Genomic DNA, 19,225 nt, shown 5'->3' with positions numbered 1-19,225 from the left:
GCCTGAAATGTATGTTAGAAAGGACCTGCAGCAAGATGAAGGCAGAAAAGTACAGAAAAGAGAAAATGCAAAAGTACTGGCAGTTGGAAGATACTGCTGTGAAATGTATTTTTGAAAGGACCTGAAGCAAGATGAAGGCAGAAAACGGAAAAAAATAAGAAAAATGCAAAACAAAAAGGGGAACATTTCAGAAAGATGAGCTGCAGGAAAATGTGAAAATTGAGCAGTAAACCAGTTGCTCAAGTCTGCGTTGAACGAATTTGAAGGTAATAGGACAACACTGGAATGACTGAAACTTGCTGGAAAAACGTAGCAACCGCTGGTCATTGGCAACATTTCTAACCTAGAATCTCAAAACGGAGGAGAAACTAATCATGCGTGCCTGCACACCCAGTCCTGTTCAGACACTTTAAGATTACATCAAAATAATAATTCATAGTGCAGGGTTGCCGATGTTGTCGTTGTCCCTGGTGAGTTTTTTATACGTAAATAACAAGACCATCCTACATCTAACCAGCGGATCATTTCTTGCAAGTGTGTCAAAGTGGTATGTATTAACACCGTAGGCTTGAATAATAACCGAAGGCGTGAAGCTAGAGAGAGAGGATGCAATAGAAGATTTAATACATAAGCTAGATCTACTACTTCAAATTGAAAACAGAGAAGATATTTAGAATAAAGACAAGTTACTTTACGTCTGTGTTCAATATCGCCAATTAAAAGTAAAAACCTTCCAGTTACGAAGCGTTTGTTCATAGGATCAACGCCAGCTGCAGCAAACACTTACCCCAGCCCTGGTTTGGCTGTTCGTGACGGTCAGCTATGACAGTCGAACCTTGATTTTTGCAGATTTCTGTAAAACTTGCTCAAATAAAAACGATCTAGATTATGTACACTTTAAACTCAATGTACATATCTTGTTTGGTCGATTGTGGAAAAAAAGTCTAACCGTTTTTAGTCATGGAAAGCCATCGGGCTAGCTCGATTATGAGAAATGTTGCTAGAATCGTCACCTCAAACAAGTTAACCTAGACGCAAAACTGTACGTCCAATCCAAAAAATAAGGATATTTTCCGAGACTCTGCCGAAACCATTGATATCCTTTGTGTCTGTGCGGTCAGAAATACAACTCTTTTGGCAGTTTCCAAAATGTCACCCAATATTGCTTTCATGGTGCATGTCTGTTTGGTTGCCAGGGTGATTGCGCAGCTGTGATCGCTAACGAGCTGAGCATAGAGAATAAGAAATTTAGCTGGAATCCACACCTCAAACAAGTTAACCTAGATGCAAAACTATACGTCCAATCAGTGGCGTTTTTATATGTAAAAAATTGGTGCTATGACTGCCATGACTTTTCAGCTTTCTACCTCTAATGTTTGAATTAATATAAATCAATATTCATAATATTTTACATGGTTTTCCAATTGAGTTTTTTTTTTCAAATCCTCTCAATCCTCTTAAACTTCTTCAACTTTCAAATCCTTCTTCTTCCTCAATATTTTAGCTACAGCCACCCTTTAATGTTTAAAATGCTGACAAAACCCCCCAAAAAATGTTATTCAATCTATCTGTACTTCATCTATTCGACTTTTTTTCAATATCACTGATTATGTTACATGAGTTTTTCAAATTGTTTCTGAGATTTACATGGGTGTGTATGTGGAGAGCCTAGAGTGTTGAAACGCTTAGTGCAGTGGTTCCCAACCCTGGTTCTCGGGACCCCATGTCCTGCATGTTTTAGATGTTTCCCTGCTCCATCACACTTGATTCAAATGAATGGTCGTTAACAGACTTCTGCAGAGCTGGATAACGACCCATTCATTTGAATCAGGTGTGTTGGAGCAGGGAAACATCTAAAACATGCAGGACAGGGTGTCCCGAGGACCAGGGTTGGGAACCATTGGCTTAGAGCTTTGAAATCTGTTTCAAAAAGTATTTCTAGTGTGCCAGCATAGCAACAATTTTCACGCTTCATGCTTCATTTTTTGATCAATATATAGCTAAATTTGTGTTGGTCGTAGCAGTGGCGAAAATCTGGTATCAACTTGGGGGGACAATTATATGACATTTTCTCAAGAGCAATTTCTGAGGGGGACACCAAAGTGATTGCTGTAATACAGCCTACATTGTAATATGTTAAATGTATATTGAGGAACCATAATTAATACTCCTGGATAATTTATAGTTAGTAACTGAAGGGTTGTCTCAACTTCCTTAAATGTAGTTTTAGTAGTGTTTCTTATCAGTCAAGTATGAATGCAGGTGTACAGTATTTACAACCAGTAAGACCAAGAAAGGCCAGTATGTACTGCACACTGTATGGGTGCAGTTTATGTCATTACTATGGGCGTGGTGCAGTCTCATCTAAAATAATCTCAATTGAACCATCATAAAGTCAGGGAAAATTGCGAAACCGTTTCTCTTGAAGTGTCAACACTTTTTTGGCAAGAGTCTGTGGTTCTATAAATTGTGGGTGTGGCTGATATGCTTCTGTGCCACCACTGAGGTGACTAGACAGTACTGTGCCACTGTTTCCTGCTGGCAAAAAGGTTGACCCCCGGTCCTGCCATGGTTGTGACACTGTCATCTGAAGTCTCTCCCTGGCTCTTTCCCTTTCACCACCCTCACTGACTCAGTCTGTCTCCTAGAAAAGACATAAGGTGTTTGCTATTCTTCTACTACCAGTACCCAATACTACACAATTAATCACAACAACAAAACCATTGCCTCAAACTAATGTTGGTTCAGTCTAGGGCTGTCAACTAATATTTTAAATTTGAATATATATTCGAATAGTGGTTAAAAAACGAATTTCAAAATTGAAAATGTATATTCGAATGTAAAAAACAAAACAAACAAAAAACACACAACTTTAGCGGCAGCGTGTCTGTCTGCTTTGCGGGTGGGCGCGTGCCTCAGCGTCACTGCTGACAGTTGACTTGCGTGGAAGATGGCAGAAAGTACAGAACCCAGCTTGACCGCAGAGAAAGTGATTGTAACCCCCAAAAATCTAGAGTGATGTCTGTAAATATTTTGGATTTTGGTCAGTTGATGGTAAACTTGTTGAGCCTACAGCTAAAGTAGTGTGTAAACTATGTAAGCTGGAGCTGGCTTACCATTAAAAAATTTGCAACTTGAGGCTACATCTCCATGTTCAGCACAGCTCGCTCGGAGTTTGTCAAATATGTTTAAACTTAAATAAATTAGCCCTACCTACTTACAGTATACAAGTAGTTATGTTTCGTTGTATTAATTTGTCCTGTTATTGACGTACCTAATACGCAACCAGAAATTCAAATATATTCAAATGTGTTTTTTCAAAGGGAATATTCAAACGTCATTTTTGAGCAATTTTGACAACCCTGGTTTAAGTCACCAGTTTAAGTAGAGTGGGGGTATCCATGGCATTGTCCAATTATGTTCCTTTTTTACAAGTCTAAAGAAGAGAACCCATCATGTTGCCAAACAAGAGACTCAACAAACTTACCCGAACCCTCTGTCTCTGCCAGTCTGTTCCTGCTTACCTGCAGCTCTATTGTCTGTTTTGTCATCTGATGCCTCCTCTGCCTAATGGAATCATTATGAAACATTCAATTAGCACATTTAACATCATTTTTATGAACATTTTATCAACTAGTCTTTGAGATTAGGCCACTAAGGTTCTTTCTTTGCGTTCTGGTGTCCTGAAAGGCTCTGATGTCCATCTTTTTTTTTCAGAATTTTTTCTACCATGCTGCAATGGAATAGCTGCTAGCTAATGTTTGCTCCATTAGTTTGTTTGCTAGCTATGCAAATGCAGCTAGCTTAGCGTGTGTGAACCCTGCCAACATAGTGAAATTGCTGTTGTGCGATTAACTGGATTAATTTCATGTTAGCTAGGCCTACCTGCATTTCAGATAGTACACACTCAAGTCACCTTGTCGATAAGGAACACAACTACTGCATTGCTAGCTTCTCTCTGACTGTAATTCAAAGAGCTGGTGATGTTACTTAGCTAGCTAGCTAACATAGAGACCAATGCAGGGAAAATGGTGAAAGTTATGAATGTTTTATTGTATTGAGTGTTAGAAATAAATTGTCAAACCAATCCTTTCTTACAACTACTTACTGGACATCAGCCACCAACGGCATAAACAGATACTGTCCGATTTTCACACATGAACCTGCATCACTGCTGAGGGCTGGGGCTGTGGATCAAACCATTGTGGGACCAAGGACGGGGTTTGCAATCATTTAAAACTTTAAAAAGTGCCATTGGATCCATAATCAACAAAGCGCTTTCATTGCATATTATTAATGTTATTGAAATTACATAGTTATGTTTACAGTGATTTATTGGGGGGGTACAAATCATATTTTTCCCAGGATTGGGGGGGGTCGTGTCTCCCCCAGGATTTCCGTCCATGGGTCGTAGACCGTTGTCTGTGGAATCCAACAGACTTAGAATTTTCTTTAGAGCCGCACGAAAGCGAAACAAAGTCCAACTCTTGCCCCATAGAGACCAATGCAAATCTGGTGACAGATTTGGCAGAGAAAGCAGAAGGAACACGTTTTTAAAACTGCCGGTAGAGTAGTATTTCTGTGTCTATAATTTCAGCTACTAAAACTTCTACGACTACAGTTTAACAGTTCAGCTTTCAGCTTCTCCCGCATTGTATTTCAGCTCTTAACATTGTTAGATGATGCAGTTCAGCTTCCACACTGCCTCTTTTGTGTGACTCACACATTTGTAAGTCATTTCAGCTTGCGGGTATTTTCTAATTTCTGTATTTTCTGCAATTTATAAAAATGTATTTCAGCTTTCAGCATTCCGACGCGTTTTCTGCAGGAAATGCACTTTATAGTTTACATTAATTTTCTTTTATATAATTTTCTATAATGCCGCACACCATATACAGTATGTATACATACTTATATAAATCAAAACAAAACAGTTCCATTAGCATAGTAGTTAGTAAAACAGATATTAGCAGCATCTGCAGAATTAGTAGTTGTAGTAGTGGCATAAGATATAGCAGTATCAGTAGTGGTAGTAGTACCATCTGCTTACTGAAAATATGCCCCCAAAAATGTAAATAAGCTTGACATTTATTTAGGGGAAAATCCCTCATTGATAAAAATGTCAGTGGTAGCAATCATTGTCAGTAACAAGGCAAAATGCAATATAGCCTTGTGTGGAAAAGCTTCCCCGGTAAATTGTACTGTACTACCACTAGACTCCTGGTAGCGATTGCGTTGGATGAATTCTATTTAACGTTAACTACTTCCGTTGTACGGTCCAGGCTGAAATGAATTATTTTCATGAACAGATTGATAAAGTTTAGGCCGTGGCAATGGAGTTCAGGTTAGTAGTCACCAGTCAGATAGTTTCACCTATTGAAATACTTTTTAAGTAAGGGTAGTGCCGAACATGTGCTGCCATTTCGTATGACCTTCTACTGTAAACAGCTGTGGAGATGTTTTTGTTAGCTACAGTACTAGAGTAGTAGTACGCTACACCGTTGCAGTGAGCTACACTAGTTTGAAACCACAGGTCATGATAATTTCACCTACAAATCGTTTACTTGTAATCTAATGTTTCTTTTGACATAATAAAGTTTAGCCATAGCTGTGACATTGAAGGCAGTAGCCTACTACTACACACTGCCAGTGAGGCTAACGTCAAAACAAGATGCTGTCTCACTCAAATTCCAAGTTTCACATATCACAAAAATATGCTGACCCGTTGGCTGTCTTCACAATAGTCATATCGTCATAACATTTCCCCTTTTCTGTTTTTTTTTTTGTGTAAAATTGAACCATAAAATTACGAAAATACTAGCTACTATGACGCTTTATAGCATGGCTGCCTCCTAAAATACTAGTATCTCATGGACGACCCGCACTCGTTCAAATTACAAAGACTTTCACAACCTAAATCAAAAATCCAAGATGGCAGTTCCACTCAAAATCGCTTTCTCAACAATGTCCAATAGTTGGGTATTTTTTGGGGGGTATTTTTCACTCATAATCCAAGCTCCAACTTGCATGCTAGAACGTCTATCACCTTGTATCCATTCGTCGTTGCTGACGTAGTGACGTAGGCTAGTGAGTACCCTTCATTGACAAAATGCACTTTTTTGCCACAAAAACGTTGTAACCTACTAAACTGTGCAACGGAACGTAAATAAAAATACAAGCAACTCGTTCACTAGCAAGATGAAACTTTTGACAGCGACATTGTCTATGTCGTCCAAATATTGCCGGATCCTTAGGGGTGAGAAAAGAAAGAATAAATATGTATGCGAGATAACAATGGTTTGTGCTCGCCGAAGGCAAGCACACCCCAATAATACCACCAAATGAACCATGATTAGCGTTATCTCTACCATGCGGAGACTACAAGTAGCTAACCTACAACCCTTTGCTTACCAGCACAACATATCAGTCAATTGAGCCATCCCCAGGCATTGAGTACGTAAAGTTCAATAACTGGCTAATAAAAAAAGCTGTTTCTCCAACAGCTGTAATTCAGTCATATTTTGACATATCAAGGTGAAACTTTGCATGGTACTTCAGAGGCATGTCACCTTAAAGCCCATTAGGTTTGAACCATCCTTCAAAAATACATTTGATTTAGTGAGACAAACATATTGAGGCAATGTGGACATTTACATAAATACACCCCTTTCAGCCATTTTGTACTTGATTAAATTTTCTTAAGTAACATTTTTAAATACGTCAATGATACATATCTGTAAATGTTAAGTCAATTAGACCTTTGGTTCAAGAGAAGAGGAATTTTGAATGTTTTCCAAAATTATCACTGTACAGGAAAATCCCTCAGGCGGACTTTATGGGTCTTTGAGGCTTTTTTGTTTCTCATGAAAAATGAGGCATGCACACCAAGTTTCAGAAGAATTGGAGCAAGGGGGTGGAAATGCCATCACTTTGAAAATTGGACTTTTGGGCGTGGCTTGTGGCGCCCCCTATGGTCCAATGTGGCCCATATTTGGTGTGGGGGTACCCACTTGGATGTAGTATCAATGTGCCATGTGACTTTTTGAGATATTGGGGCGCAAGGAGAAGAAGAATAACAATAAGAATACCAACAATAACAATAGGTTCCCTCCTATCGGAGGAACCCTAAATATAGCTGCAACCAGCATTGAAGGGGCCAAGCAGCATTTGTTATGGAAATTTAGTAGCTAAAGCAGCAAAGCAAAACTTTGAATAAAGTCGCCTTAGGATTCAGTCGAATCGTCTACTTATAAGGAATCCAATCATACCTCACTTAAGAAAAACGGTATTACGGTTCAAAAGTTATGGGCGTAAACACACTTCCAAATTTGACCCCCTGTGGCACTATAGTGCTTCAGTGGTCAACATGAAACTTGGTGACGATATTCAGGAGACTGTTCCCAATCAGCGTGCCAGAATTCAAAACTTTTCACCTATCGGTTCTATGGGCTGCCATAGACTCCTAGTCCTAAGTATAAATGAAATCTCCTGAGAATGGAACGTTATCGTTACTATTATGATATACTGCTAGAAAGCTACTGTGGCATACCTGGCTTCGCTAAAAAGATGATCCAGTGTCACGACATGCTTGACGACTGTGGCTGGATTCGATCCTACAACTTTGTGTTTCAAAGGAGCCCCCCAGTGAGCTGTTCTCGCTGCTGGGAAACGCTGTGTTTGGTTACTTTATTTAAAAAAGGAATCCGTTTCTCCCGCGGCAAGCTTTGGCAGATTTGACCCAAGTATAAACAGCTGTAATTCAGTCATATTTTGACATATAAAGGTTATTGTGGTAGGAAGATGATTAGATTACATGCTTGTGATGACATTTCCAAAGTTTTGTCTCCATACGGTAAACCGTCCCAGAGTCAAGGCCTCACGTCCGCTTTGGCGTGCTCTTTGTCAAAATCGTTTGCGCGTTACTCGTGAACGGTTTGACTTATCAATAAAATTCTTAAGATTTTTCGTCGGCATGGTCTGAAGATGATCTGTTACGATTTTCATGAAAATCTGAGAAACGTTGGCCTTTCATAAAATTCAAATGACTGAAAAACCTTTGGGACGACAATGACGCCATAAGGTTCAGTTGAATTGTCTGCATCTACGGAATCCAATGAAACCTCTCTTTAGAAAAACAGTCTCATGGTTCAAAAGTTATGGGCGTAAACCCACCTCCAACTTTGACTAGTGCTTCAGGGATTGACATGAAACTTGGTGACGATAATCAGGAGACCGTTCCAAATCAGTGTGCCAAGTTTCTAAACATTGCACCAATCGCTATGCATATTAATAATAATAATAAATATAACTGCAAGCAGTAATGGCGGATTCCTCCAAACACTGCGAACCATTGAAAAATGTTTATTCTTGACAAATTGTAACTGTATAAAAAAATCAATGCTGCAGAATTACCAATGGGATACCAAATCTGAAATGCAATACCATCAAGATCCACAAGGGCCTTTATTTCAAGGCAAGAAGTGAAGGGAGGGGGCTTGGTGAGCCTATCCATTCCAGAAAGCCTTATATCTTTGTGCTTTAGGGCGTGGCCTGTGGGTAATGGGTAATGGTGGGCCATTTGTGGTGTGGTAGTTACTCTTGGTCTATACTATCATTGTTTCAGGATTTAGCAACCTTTTTACCATTGCATACAAAATCGTAAATGCAATGACACCAAGGTCCTCAAGGGCCTATGCTAACATTCAAGGAATGTCAGGATGAATTTTGAGCACGCGCAGGAAGGAGCAGGGACACATTTCATTGGAAATTTCCCTAGAAATTAGCCAAGCATGCATGTTTCAAATATTCACCAAAAATCGACCTTTCATCTTACAGTAAATTTTTTCTCAGATTTGTGTACTAAACATTCTCAAGAGTCTTCATATGAACTTTTGATTGAATCTGAGTAACCGTTTTTGACTGGCTGTATTATTTTAGCGTTAGCAATAAGTTCAATTTGCTTTATGTCAATCATTTTTGGAGATATGAAGTTGCCTTTGCACATGGTAACTAGGGATACTTTTTTCGAATACTTATGCGCGTAGTTTAATTTAAAAACATTTTTTATGAAAAACCGTGGTGTCGTGTTGTGAATTCTAATAGTTGTGACGTTAGAAATGATGAAAACCATCAAAAAAGGGAGGCTACGTCTGCGTTCTGCTGCAAGTCTCCTTTCATTTCATTTGGCGCTACAAGAAGCATTGTGTCCTGGCTAAGCAGTAGGCTACCTCGCAGCAACCTCAGTTCATGCAGTTTTTTCTACGCCGGCCTGCTCGTAAATCGACTCTGTACTGGCCTCTCCCCTGAGCATGTTTACATGCTCATTTTTCCTGAATAAAAATGCGTATGGCTAATGCAGTTGTGGCTTATTTATTTTCTTACCAGTAGCCATGTAGAGGTAGCGTAATCCGCTGTTTGTTTGCATTGTGTGGTGGCGCACCGTATCCTATAGGTTTTCGGTTCCAAGTTAATATCCAAGTTAATATGCAATATTTCTCCATGTGTGTCTTTCCATTTTATCGAGGATAGCCGCCTTCCCAATGTGTTTAATTTAGTCCAATGTAGCCTACTTTTTATTTCACATAATAATAGGCTAATCGCTTTTCCGCCAAATTAAGAGCCTACGTCTGAAGACGCAGCGTTTTTTCAAGTTCATTGTCTTTTCGTCATGTTAATAAATTGATCTTTCATTTGTTTTCTTTATTCAACCCTTATTTAATCTAATAGCTGAACAGTCCCAATTATTGCCAGAATGTGTGGTGGTTCATGTGTTTACTGTATGCTTTGCGTCACGGCAGGCTAATTAACGGAACCACATTAACAAAAATAGATTATCCGGATATTCGAAAATATTTTCGGATACTATTCGAATAGTGAAATCAGTTCAAATCTCCATCCCTAATGGTAACATGTTGTAGTGTCTTCCACCGATACACCAAGTTTGGTGTTGATATCTCAGAGATTTGCTGAGATTTTATCAAAATTCCAGTTTGGTTGATTTGTTGCCGATTTTGATTGGCTGAACGGTTTTGAAAATCAAATATCAAAGTAATGCTTGAGTGAGGGTTGCTCTGACAATAATGTATGCCAATTCTGGGGAAGATGGGACAAAAATTGTAGGAGGCGTAGGCTTTCAAAGGTTTTTGATAAAACCGGAAATGGCGGAAAATCTATATAACTGGAAATTGACGTCATTGAACTCGTCTTGATCGAGGGAATCCTTTTCTCTTTTTTTTTGAAAATCAGTCATACAGTTCAAAAGTTCCGTGTGCAAACACAAGTCCAACTTTTACCCGTTGGTGGCTCTAGAGTGGTCTAATGGGAGACATGAAACTTGGTGTGAATAAAGAAGGGACTGTCCTTAATGAGTGTGCCAAATTTCACAAAAAGTTACCATATGGTTCTAGGGGCTGCCATTGACTCCCATGGAACTAGAAAAATAATAATAAAACGAACAATAACAATAGGTTTGCTCCTTACGAAGGAATTCTAATAAAACTAACAAAAACAATAGGTGCCAAACAATAGGTGGCCCCTAATGATAATAATAAGAATACGTAGAAACACTTAAGGTGGCTTCGCCACCTCGCGGCTTGGCCACCAATTATGCCGTTTACATTCCCCTGCCCTCCCATGGTAACAAGAATGGTATTTAGTATTTTACTGGGTATCGGTATCTAGTTTTAAATTCTAGTAACGTGACAACCCTAGTCTAGGTGTTTTATTTTTTTGACTTAAGGTAGCTCTTTCTTTTTTCATCATTTGTATGTGCATGCCTGTTTATACTATTTTCCTTTTTACAAACTTGAAGAACTCTAATGTCCTTCATATTATTTTCCAGGTTGACCCTCGTAAATATGCAGATGGTGATCGGGAGAAATTCCTGGATGAGCCATCCTTTGACTACTCCTCCATGTTCCCCCCGGAACGCTCGTGGCAGGAGGAGCATCATGAGAATAAGTACTGTGACCTAGAGTGTAGCCATACCTGCAACTTCAAGGCTGTGTCTCCCTCCTACTTGGACAACCTCATCTGGAGGGACAGTGAGGTCAACCACTACTACGAACCCAAGCTCATCATTGACCTATCCAACTGGAAGGAACAGCAGAGCAAGGAGAAGGCCGACAGGAAGGCCAAGAGCAAGTGTGAGAAGAATGGATTGGTTAAGGCTCAGATAGCCCTCCAGGCTGAGAAGACACAGAGCCCTGTGGAGAAGGATAAGGAACAAGAGAAGAACCAGACTCAGGCCCAAAGCCAGCAAAACCAAGGTTTTGACTTTGACTCCTTCATTGCCGGCACCATCAAACTGAGCTTGCAGTCAGAGCCCTTCCAGGAGGTGGTGCATTTAACTGATGTGGGTGTCCTGAATGAGGTTGGCCTCCTGAATGAGCTCAACTCCTCCGTTTCCCAGCTGGAAGCTCTGCGTCCAGGCTCAATGTCCAAGTCCATTAGCCAGGAAAAGGAGGAAAAGTGCCTGGTAAACCTTGCCCAACTTGAAGGAGGAGGTGGGGGCAGCGGAGCTAGTGGGAGTCCAGCTCATCCCTGGGAGAGCTTTTGTGGGGCAGAGAAAGCAGAGGAGAGTGGTTTAATAGATGAGGTGTGCTGCGATGTTCGTAAAGAAGAGCAGCACCAAATTGAGAGCCCTTACACCAGCTACTTGGACCATCTATTCAGCCGAAAGGAGGAAGGGGTGGGAGAGACCCCAGAACCAGAGGACAGGGAGAGGGATGCAGATGCTGGACTCCTTGCGAGGAATGGAGAGATCATGTTCAACATGCAGCTTAACTCTCTGGCGCTGCCATGTTTCGACAGCCCGGGCGACGTGCCTCTGAAATCAATGCAAGCATCCCTCGCCCCCTCTTCTGTCAAGTGCTCCCCACAGATTGCCCCGCACAAAACCTACAGCAGCATCTTCAAACATCTGAATTAAACAAAGCCCTCGCAGTGCAAGATCTAAGAAGTCCTTTTTCTTTTGTTTAAATATTTGTTATCTGACTTGAAACATGTCATACCTTTTTATGTTTGGCTACTTTTAAGAATCTTTTTATTATTATTATTTAAAATGTTTAAATTGTAACGGTTGAGTTAATGAATTGATTGTTGATCATTACTCTGAGCCTTTTATCACTATGCCTACCTGAGTTTGTCCACACCCTCATTGCTAAACTGGCATAACATTTGCACAATATATATATATATATATACTGTAGACTTAAGAAGAGAGGAAAACAGAGGGAGCTGAATGAATAGAAGGAGAATTGATGGGCTTGGATATGGGATTCCAGGCTAGACTTGGAGCAGAGAGACAGGTAGAGGGGGATTGTTTTCTCCGGGAGAGTGGGAAACATGGTCATTGACGTCATCACTGTAGGGTGCTATTAGACTGATGGCCTTTACGGGAGGGATGCAGGCAAGGGGTTGACATTTGTTTAGATTTAAGAATTTCATTTTTATTATCATGTAATTTATTTATATACCCACCACCCAATAAAAGGCTTCCTTAAATACCAATTAATTTTTACACATAATGCCAGCAGCAACCATTCAATGTAGACCTTTGTAAATGTGTTATCTACCTCAAGGTAACAGCCGCGAGAGACACTCAAAGCCACACTAGTGCTTTATATACATGACCATCCTCATACCATGCAGTGACAAAATGACCTACTCATCTGTTTTGCATAAACCACAGAAGAGTGTTTCAATCATCATTATTTATTTCTACCAGATGTGATATTTATTTTCATGAGATATTTCATTGTAACTATTTTTGATCGAGGCATTGGATGGACTCATTTCAGCAATGATTGGTTTGTTTGTTCATAAATTAACAGAATACATTCATACACCTTTGTTTCCTTGTATGTCCTTTAGAATATCATAAATGTTCATAGGTACGCTCTGTTTAATTTTTTAGAGGGAAAAAAACAGCTTTACAGATCAAGCACCTACAAGTCTTATTTTCTTTTATTAGTTCATATGTATAGTTTAAATTGTGGGCATGGTTGCAACAGATGATAAAATGGTTAATGGTGAAGTATATTATACGTTGTTTTTTATTAAATGTGTGTATTCCTTTTTCCAAGCAAGCATGATGCATTAGTTAAAAGTGTAGCATGTAGACCATTTATGGACATTTGTTTGCCTTTAAATGCTGGTTGTGCATTTTTTGTAATCAGTTCCCTTGTTCTACAAAATATATAAAAATAAAGTTACCAGCAGAGATGTATGGCACTTTGTCCTTTTTCTTAATCATGTTCCACATTCATGAACTCTGACTACACCCGTAGAGGCTCGTCACGAGAGGATAATCCTCAGTGAAATTTCATAAAAATGGTGTAAAGGTTTTCACATTTTAGATAAAACTACACATTCGAATATGTAATAACAAAAATTTATACAAATATACAGTGAACGGTCGACAGGACCTCAGCAGCAATAGCTTTGTTTGTTTTTCTGCTGGATGCACCGATCTGCGAGAGTTGCCGCTTCAAGGGAAGAGTTGAAAACGGAGCCGTCAAGTCGGGCGTTTTCTGCTTCCCGTCAATGATTTAAGGTAAGACTACTACTTAGATCATGTATTTAGTAGTGCTGTCAGATAAGTGCGTTATTAACGGCGTTAACGCAAACCCATTTTAAAGGGGCGATTAACTGGGTTTTGGGGGTATTTCACACTGTTTAAAGTGTTGCAACATGTTTCTGTGGCTGTTTGTACATTGGTTTTGTGAAGATGTTTAGCCATTAGATTCCGTTTTTGAGACTTTCCTTTTTTTATTGCTCAAAAGTGCTTTTCAGCTCCTGAATAGCGTTTTCAATGCATTTACAAAGTTTGGTATGTAACTTCTGTCTGAATGGTTTTCTCGATGTTTTAAGTGTCATAACATGTTTCTGTGGCTGTTTATACATGGGAAAGGGGTTTTGTGAAGATGTTAAGCCATTAGATTCAGTTTTTGAGACTTTCATTTTTTTATTGCTCTAGCCTCCATGTCCATAAAAAATGACCTTTTGATGGAACTGAAACGAAAAGATAAACTGTACAGCAGAGCCATTGAAGTTTTTTTTGAAAAAAGGAGGATGGATTTTATTTTCAAATAGGTGCTGTGGAGAGATCCGTGTTGGTAAGTGCAAGCATTTAATTTTGTATTTTTAATGACTTCACTCAGGTCACAGCTGCGCCAACATGTTCAATTGTTTCAAATATTCTCAAAAACAGATGCAAATACTTTGATTGTCAATGAATAGTTTGTTTCGTTATCGTCTCGTTGGTGACTTATGTGAAACGGCGATAATGCGCAGTTTATTGGACAAACTTGTTTAAGCTCACATAGCGTACTTTTAGTGGACAAACTTTGACTCATGTCTTATAATCGCCTTTTATTTTTGAGTTTTGACAGTATCCGTGATCTTAGTTTCCTATTCTTAATTGTGAATGCGAGTTTTTTGATTTTCAATGCTCCGGAAATTAAGTGTTGCTCGACTAGCCTATATTAAGGTGGTGTAATATGTAAGTGTGATTCTGTATGGATTCTCCAGCCGTGGTGTCAAATTGATGCTATTATGTAGTGTATTACTTTAGGTAAGACTAAGTATGACGTCACTGAAGGCCGAGGCGTGAAATGCACGGCCCGCCACCGGTGCTATGTCGTTTCGAACTGAGCTATCATGGCAGCGCGTCCAGTCTGAAATGCCACTTAGCCAAGAACAGTGCTGATGCGATTCCTCCAAGTGAGAATGTTAGTGTGAAATTGAACACTAACGTATGCCAATATTGTTTTCAATTCAGAAAAAACATTTGCATGAAGCAAGCCGATCCAGTTTTCCATGTTGATAAGAGCCAAAAAGAAATCAAGGGACATTTAGAATAGATAGAACTGTGCGATTAATTGTGAGTTAACTATGACATTAATGCGATTAATCGTGATTAAATATTTTACAAGTTTGACAGCACTAGTATTTAAACAATTTAGTGTGCTTGGAGTTGAGCAATAGCATTGCACCCTTTTTAATTAGGCTAATTTCGGTTTTCCTATTAATATGGGATGTTTTTTTTTAACATTCTGTCAAGGGTCTACAGAAATAGCCATAGCCTATTGGCTAATTCTAGCACATTTACAGTCTTGTTCATTAATGTGCACTGCCCCTGTAAATAAAAATTCAAATGAATCACGGCCAATCAAGCGCTGTTCGCTTACTTTATTGCTGAGAAACTGCATGGTTGCAAATTTTATTGTTTTCGCATTAGAACTAGCACGAACCAGTGCATTGAAATCGATCCATTAATGTATTGTGTTAAAGGAGTCATTGATTGCAAAACCGATTTTACCTTGTCATAGTTGAATAACCACAGTTCGGTGGGTAAAATGGACATACAGTGAACCTCAAAGTCCATTGACACCTCTTTCCTATCTATATCTCACAACTGGAAACTGCAGCTGTAAAACGATCGGTTTCGAAAAAGCTGAATTTGTGACGTCACAAATGTAGCATCACCTTTGTCAGTCCCAACATGTACATACAAACCAGCCCTCTAGTGTTCTGGCCCAGGATCTGAGACACTAGTTTAGCTCTGTGTACTTCCACAGGAATTACAAAAGAGAAAGTTTGGACGTTTTTAAAGGATATGGAAAATGGACCATCGTAAATGCAGTGTTCCAGGCTGTACAGGGAATGCTGACAATTTTTAGAGTCTTTCTAAGGAACCAAACACTTGACGGGCTGTGATGCTTGTCTATAAGAAGATATCTGTGCAGTTTGACCCTCAATTACACATTTGCTTGAACCATTTAACCGAGAACAGTTTTGAAAACCTGGGACAACCTGGGTAAATTCGCTTTAGCAAATTTTCTATGAAGCTGTTGCTGAAAAGAGGTGCTGTTCCAACCTTATGTTCATCACAACCGCAAGCTGTAGTATGATGTTGTCGCTAACAGTTATTAGCAATGCTAACGTATCTTGTCTGTATTGATGAAGAAAGTGTTTTGTCCGTCTCTTCATAAACAGAGTGACTCAGTTGTTCAGTGTTCAGTTGAGTTCTGGATTTTAATAAGTATTTATCAATCTGCAGATTGGGAGAGAACCAGACCTCTGACAATAAATGACAACACAACACCAGGCTTAGGTCTCAATCAAGTCTCTCTCCGCTCTGAAGGACAGAGGACCATCTTTTATAGGGCACAAGAATGTAAACATAGATAGTGACAGTCAGGCAGTAATGACGTTACAACAGTCTCAGAGAAAGAGATTCACAGCTCCCAACACATGACCACTCAAACTACAGAGTTCATAGTTGGAGCTCTCCTTGTAGTCATGACAAGGACCATTTAGCCAGTACTTTCTCCTGATCTCAAACATCTATTAACCCTGACACATAGACACAATCTACTCTTATTAATAGCAGGCATACATGAGAACATACTAACTAGTATCCAATGACTAGTTCTCTTGATTAGTGAATAATGTAAGCACACAGGAAATCTAAATTTCTTCCACAGTCCCCCCTTTTGACGTTTAACGTCAACACAACAATCATTCATCAACTGTTTACCTGGGACCTGCTGTAGTGCCTTACATTTCACAAGTTTCATAACATGTCAATACCTTAACAATCAAACAATACAGTATCTGTTACTACTCAGTACAGCATACATGATTATAGGATTTGAAGAAGTATTAGGTAGTACCCAATCAGGTGAAAAAGTACTAAGTCAATGAAGTGAATAGCTTTTGTTTAGTTCTCTAGATAGGGCTCCCAGAAATGACCTTAACCCTCCTTCTACTTTCCTCGTTCAAAGTTGCATGGCATTATACACTTTGGTGATATTGTAACCTCTGATTCATCCTAGTAACACAGGCATTTCCTAGGACCTTACAAAAGAACCAGCTTACAGCTATTCACTTCATAAGCAAACAGCATAATGACACTTTATCAACGATTCTAGAAACATAGGGATATTTCTCTCCTGGACATAACCACGGGTCGTGCTCTTGTGAGCTCAACACAGCAGGGTATAGACCAAACACTGTTAATTACATGTAAATTCAGAGCATTTCAAACAGTATACAAGCAATAAAGTAACCATTATCTTTAATTATTATTAACTGATCTGTGGTTAAGGTCAGATCTCTTCAGATTGCATACAGCATTGTATATCAATTGGAAAATAGAAGGAGGCAAATGGCCATCTTTATTACATTGGCAAAGTAGTCACGTTGTACTTGAGATTACATATCAGACAAGTCCATCATTCTCAGGCTAATACAGTAATCATCAGTTTTGCTTGCTTTTGTCTGTGGCTTGATTTGGGCTACCATAATTTTACTGGCATGCTTCCGAGAGCCTACTGCACAGCACGGTACACAGCAGAAAGTACACATCTTCCAAGCACAAACCACAATCAGCACAACAACGATTAACTCGCCCAATCCAGTGATTCCCATTTGAAATATAGTCGAAAAAGAAACCCCAACCAAGGAGGTCAGTCAGCACAATTCCAAGCTTCAATTTCCCCCAAAGCTGAAATTATCTCTTTAATGTGAGCATATTTGTGATATTAGCAGATTCATCTGGGATAAAAGTACATCAGTCATGACCTATCACAGAGCTGACAACAGATAATCCAGTGCCATAGGGTTCTGTAGCACTACCTGCCTCATGGCCTTCATCTCAGAAGCAACCGCAGTTAAGGCGTTGGCTGTCTCATTACCAATAGACTCCAACCCTAGTGCTAAGCTCCTAATATCTGTAAAGGCAGTGATAACACCATACACAGGGAAAATAGCAGCTGAAAACATGACAAGTGACTGAGGTACTATTGAATCCACGTGATGTAATCCCAGATTCTTAGCATCTGCTTTAATAATACTTATTTTGTGGCGGTGCCACCAATGTTTGAGCAAGGGGTGCAGGGGCAACCCATCTATAGGTCTGAGGGCTCCTACAATAAACCCAAGGTAACTCGTTCCTGACCAGTCGGCCGCAGGAAATGATAAGCACTCTTACCACATCCCCACATGGTGCCCTTGTTAGCTACATGAGGAAGCCAACATGGTGATGTCCTTATACAGTACTTACAGGTCCATCTGCAACAGGCAATCATGCAACAGGCTGTTAGCATACATAAACACAGTGTGGTAAATGTATTTTTTCAACTAACTTCCCATAATTATTTGAACATTCAATCAACCATATACTACATCTTCTGTAGTATGCTAAAGGTGTATGAATAGCATAGTCAGCAACGTCAGGAATTAATGTCACCCATCCAAATGGTATACAAGACAAGTAACATTGAACTCAGATACAATGGAACTTTCAAATCATCCAGTAGAGGGTGAGCATACATGCACGGTCTGTCCCCTCTAATGCTGGTCCAGTCATTTTCGTCCACAGTAAGGTGTTGTTGTACAGATTGTTCTTCATGTGTGCTTTATGATAAATCTCAATGTTCACATCAGTATAATTGGGAGCTTGCAATAGTGACTCTCGATGTGGCTCATGTATGCAATGTCTGTGGACTCTTGCGTCCAGTATCAGTAAATGTCTGTCAGGTGTGTGCGTCAGTATGTCTGGATCTCATCTCGCATCGTAGCTCAGGCAGCGGCCTCAGTTTCCTTGAAACAACCGAGGGCCTCTGCCTCAGTATCCTCTCGTCCCCTTTCTGGGTTCTGTCATCTGCTTCATGTAGAGGCCGGAGGAAGACTGAAAGTGTCTTCCCCTCTCCAGGCTCCTCTCTCTGGTTTCCCGTCTGGGTGCTGTCATCTGCTTCATGAATCACATATGGGGGAGAGAGGCATGGTAGCAACAGCAGCCCCTCTCTGGCTTTCTCCACATGTGACTCACCTTTCGACGTCTTCAACACCTCCTGGTGGGTGTTCTTTGGGACCTCCTTCTCAGCATCCTTGGATTGGAGAGCTGAATGGCGGGGTCCTGGTTCTGGCTCAAATCGGTCGGCTGGACTGGAACCTGCTCCCGGATCAGCTGCTGCAAACGGGTCTCCATCCCCCTTGGTGTACTCCTGGAAGAGTAACCCAGTGGGGATGAGACAAATGAAGTGAAGTTGGAGCAGGCATCATTTGGAGTTGCACCTGCTCCTCCACCGGTCCCTGGCTCTTCGTTGGAACCCTCCACCGTGTTGTTTGGTGGAGGGGCTGTTTTGCAGTGTGTCGCATGGTTCCATGTTGGACGACCCTCCACTTTCACAGCTGTGTGAGTCACCAAGATAAACAG

General features: G+C 40.1%; 1 protein-coding gene across 1 annotated transcript in view; it reads left to right on the top strand.

Moving 5' to 3' along the window:
- The window catches only part of mapk6 (mitogen-activated protein kinase 6), a 50,097-nt gene extending 36,873 nt beyond the window's left edge, over window positions 1-13,224 (top strand). Inside the window, exon 8 of the mRNA XM_084681768.1 lies at window positions 10,841-13,224. Within this exon, the coding sequence (XP_084537894.1) occupies window positions 10,841-11,929 (1,089 nt within the window). The 3' untranslated portion in view covers window positions 11,930-13,224. The remainder of the gene's footprint in view (window positions 1-10,840) is intronic.
- The last annotated feature ends 6,001 nt before the right edge of the window (window positions 13,225-19,225 follow it).

The sequence above is a fragment of the Hypomesus nipponensis genome, chromosome 19 (assembly GCF_054491055.1).
Source record: "Hypomesus nipponensis isolate SF chromosome 19, ASM5449105v1, whole genome shotgun sequence".
In the NCBI taxonomy this organism is placed as follows: Eukaryota; Metazoa; Chordata; class Actinopteri; order Osmeriformes; family Osmeridae; genus Hypomesus; species Hypomesus nipponensis.
This window is presented reverse-complemented; position numbering and strand designations above follow the sequence as displayed.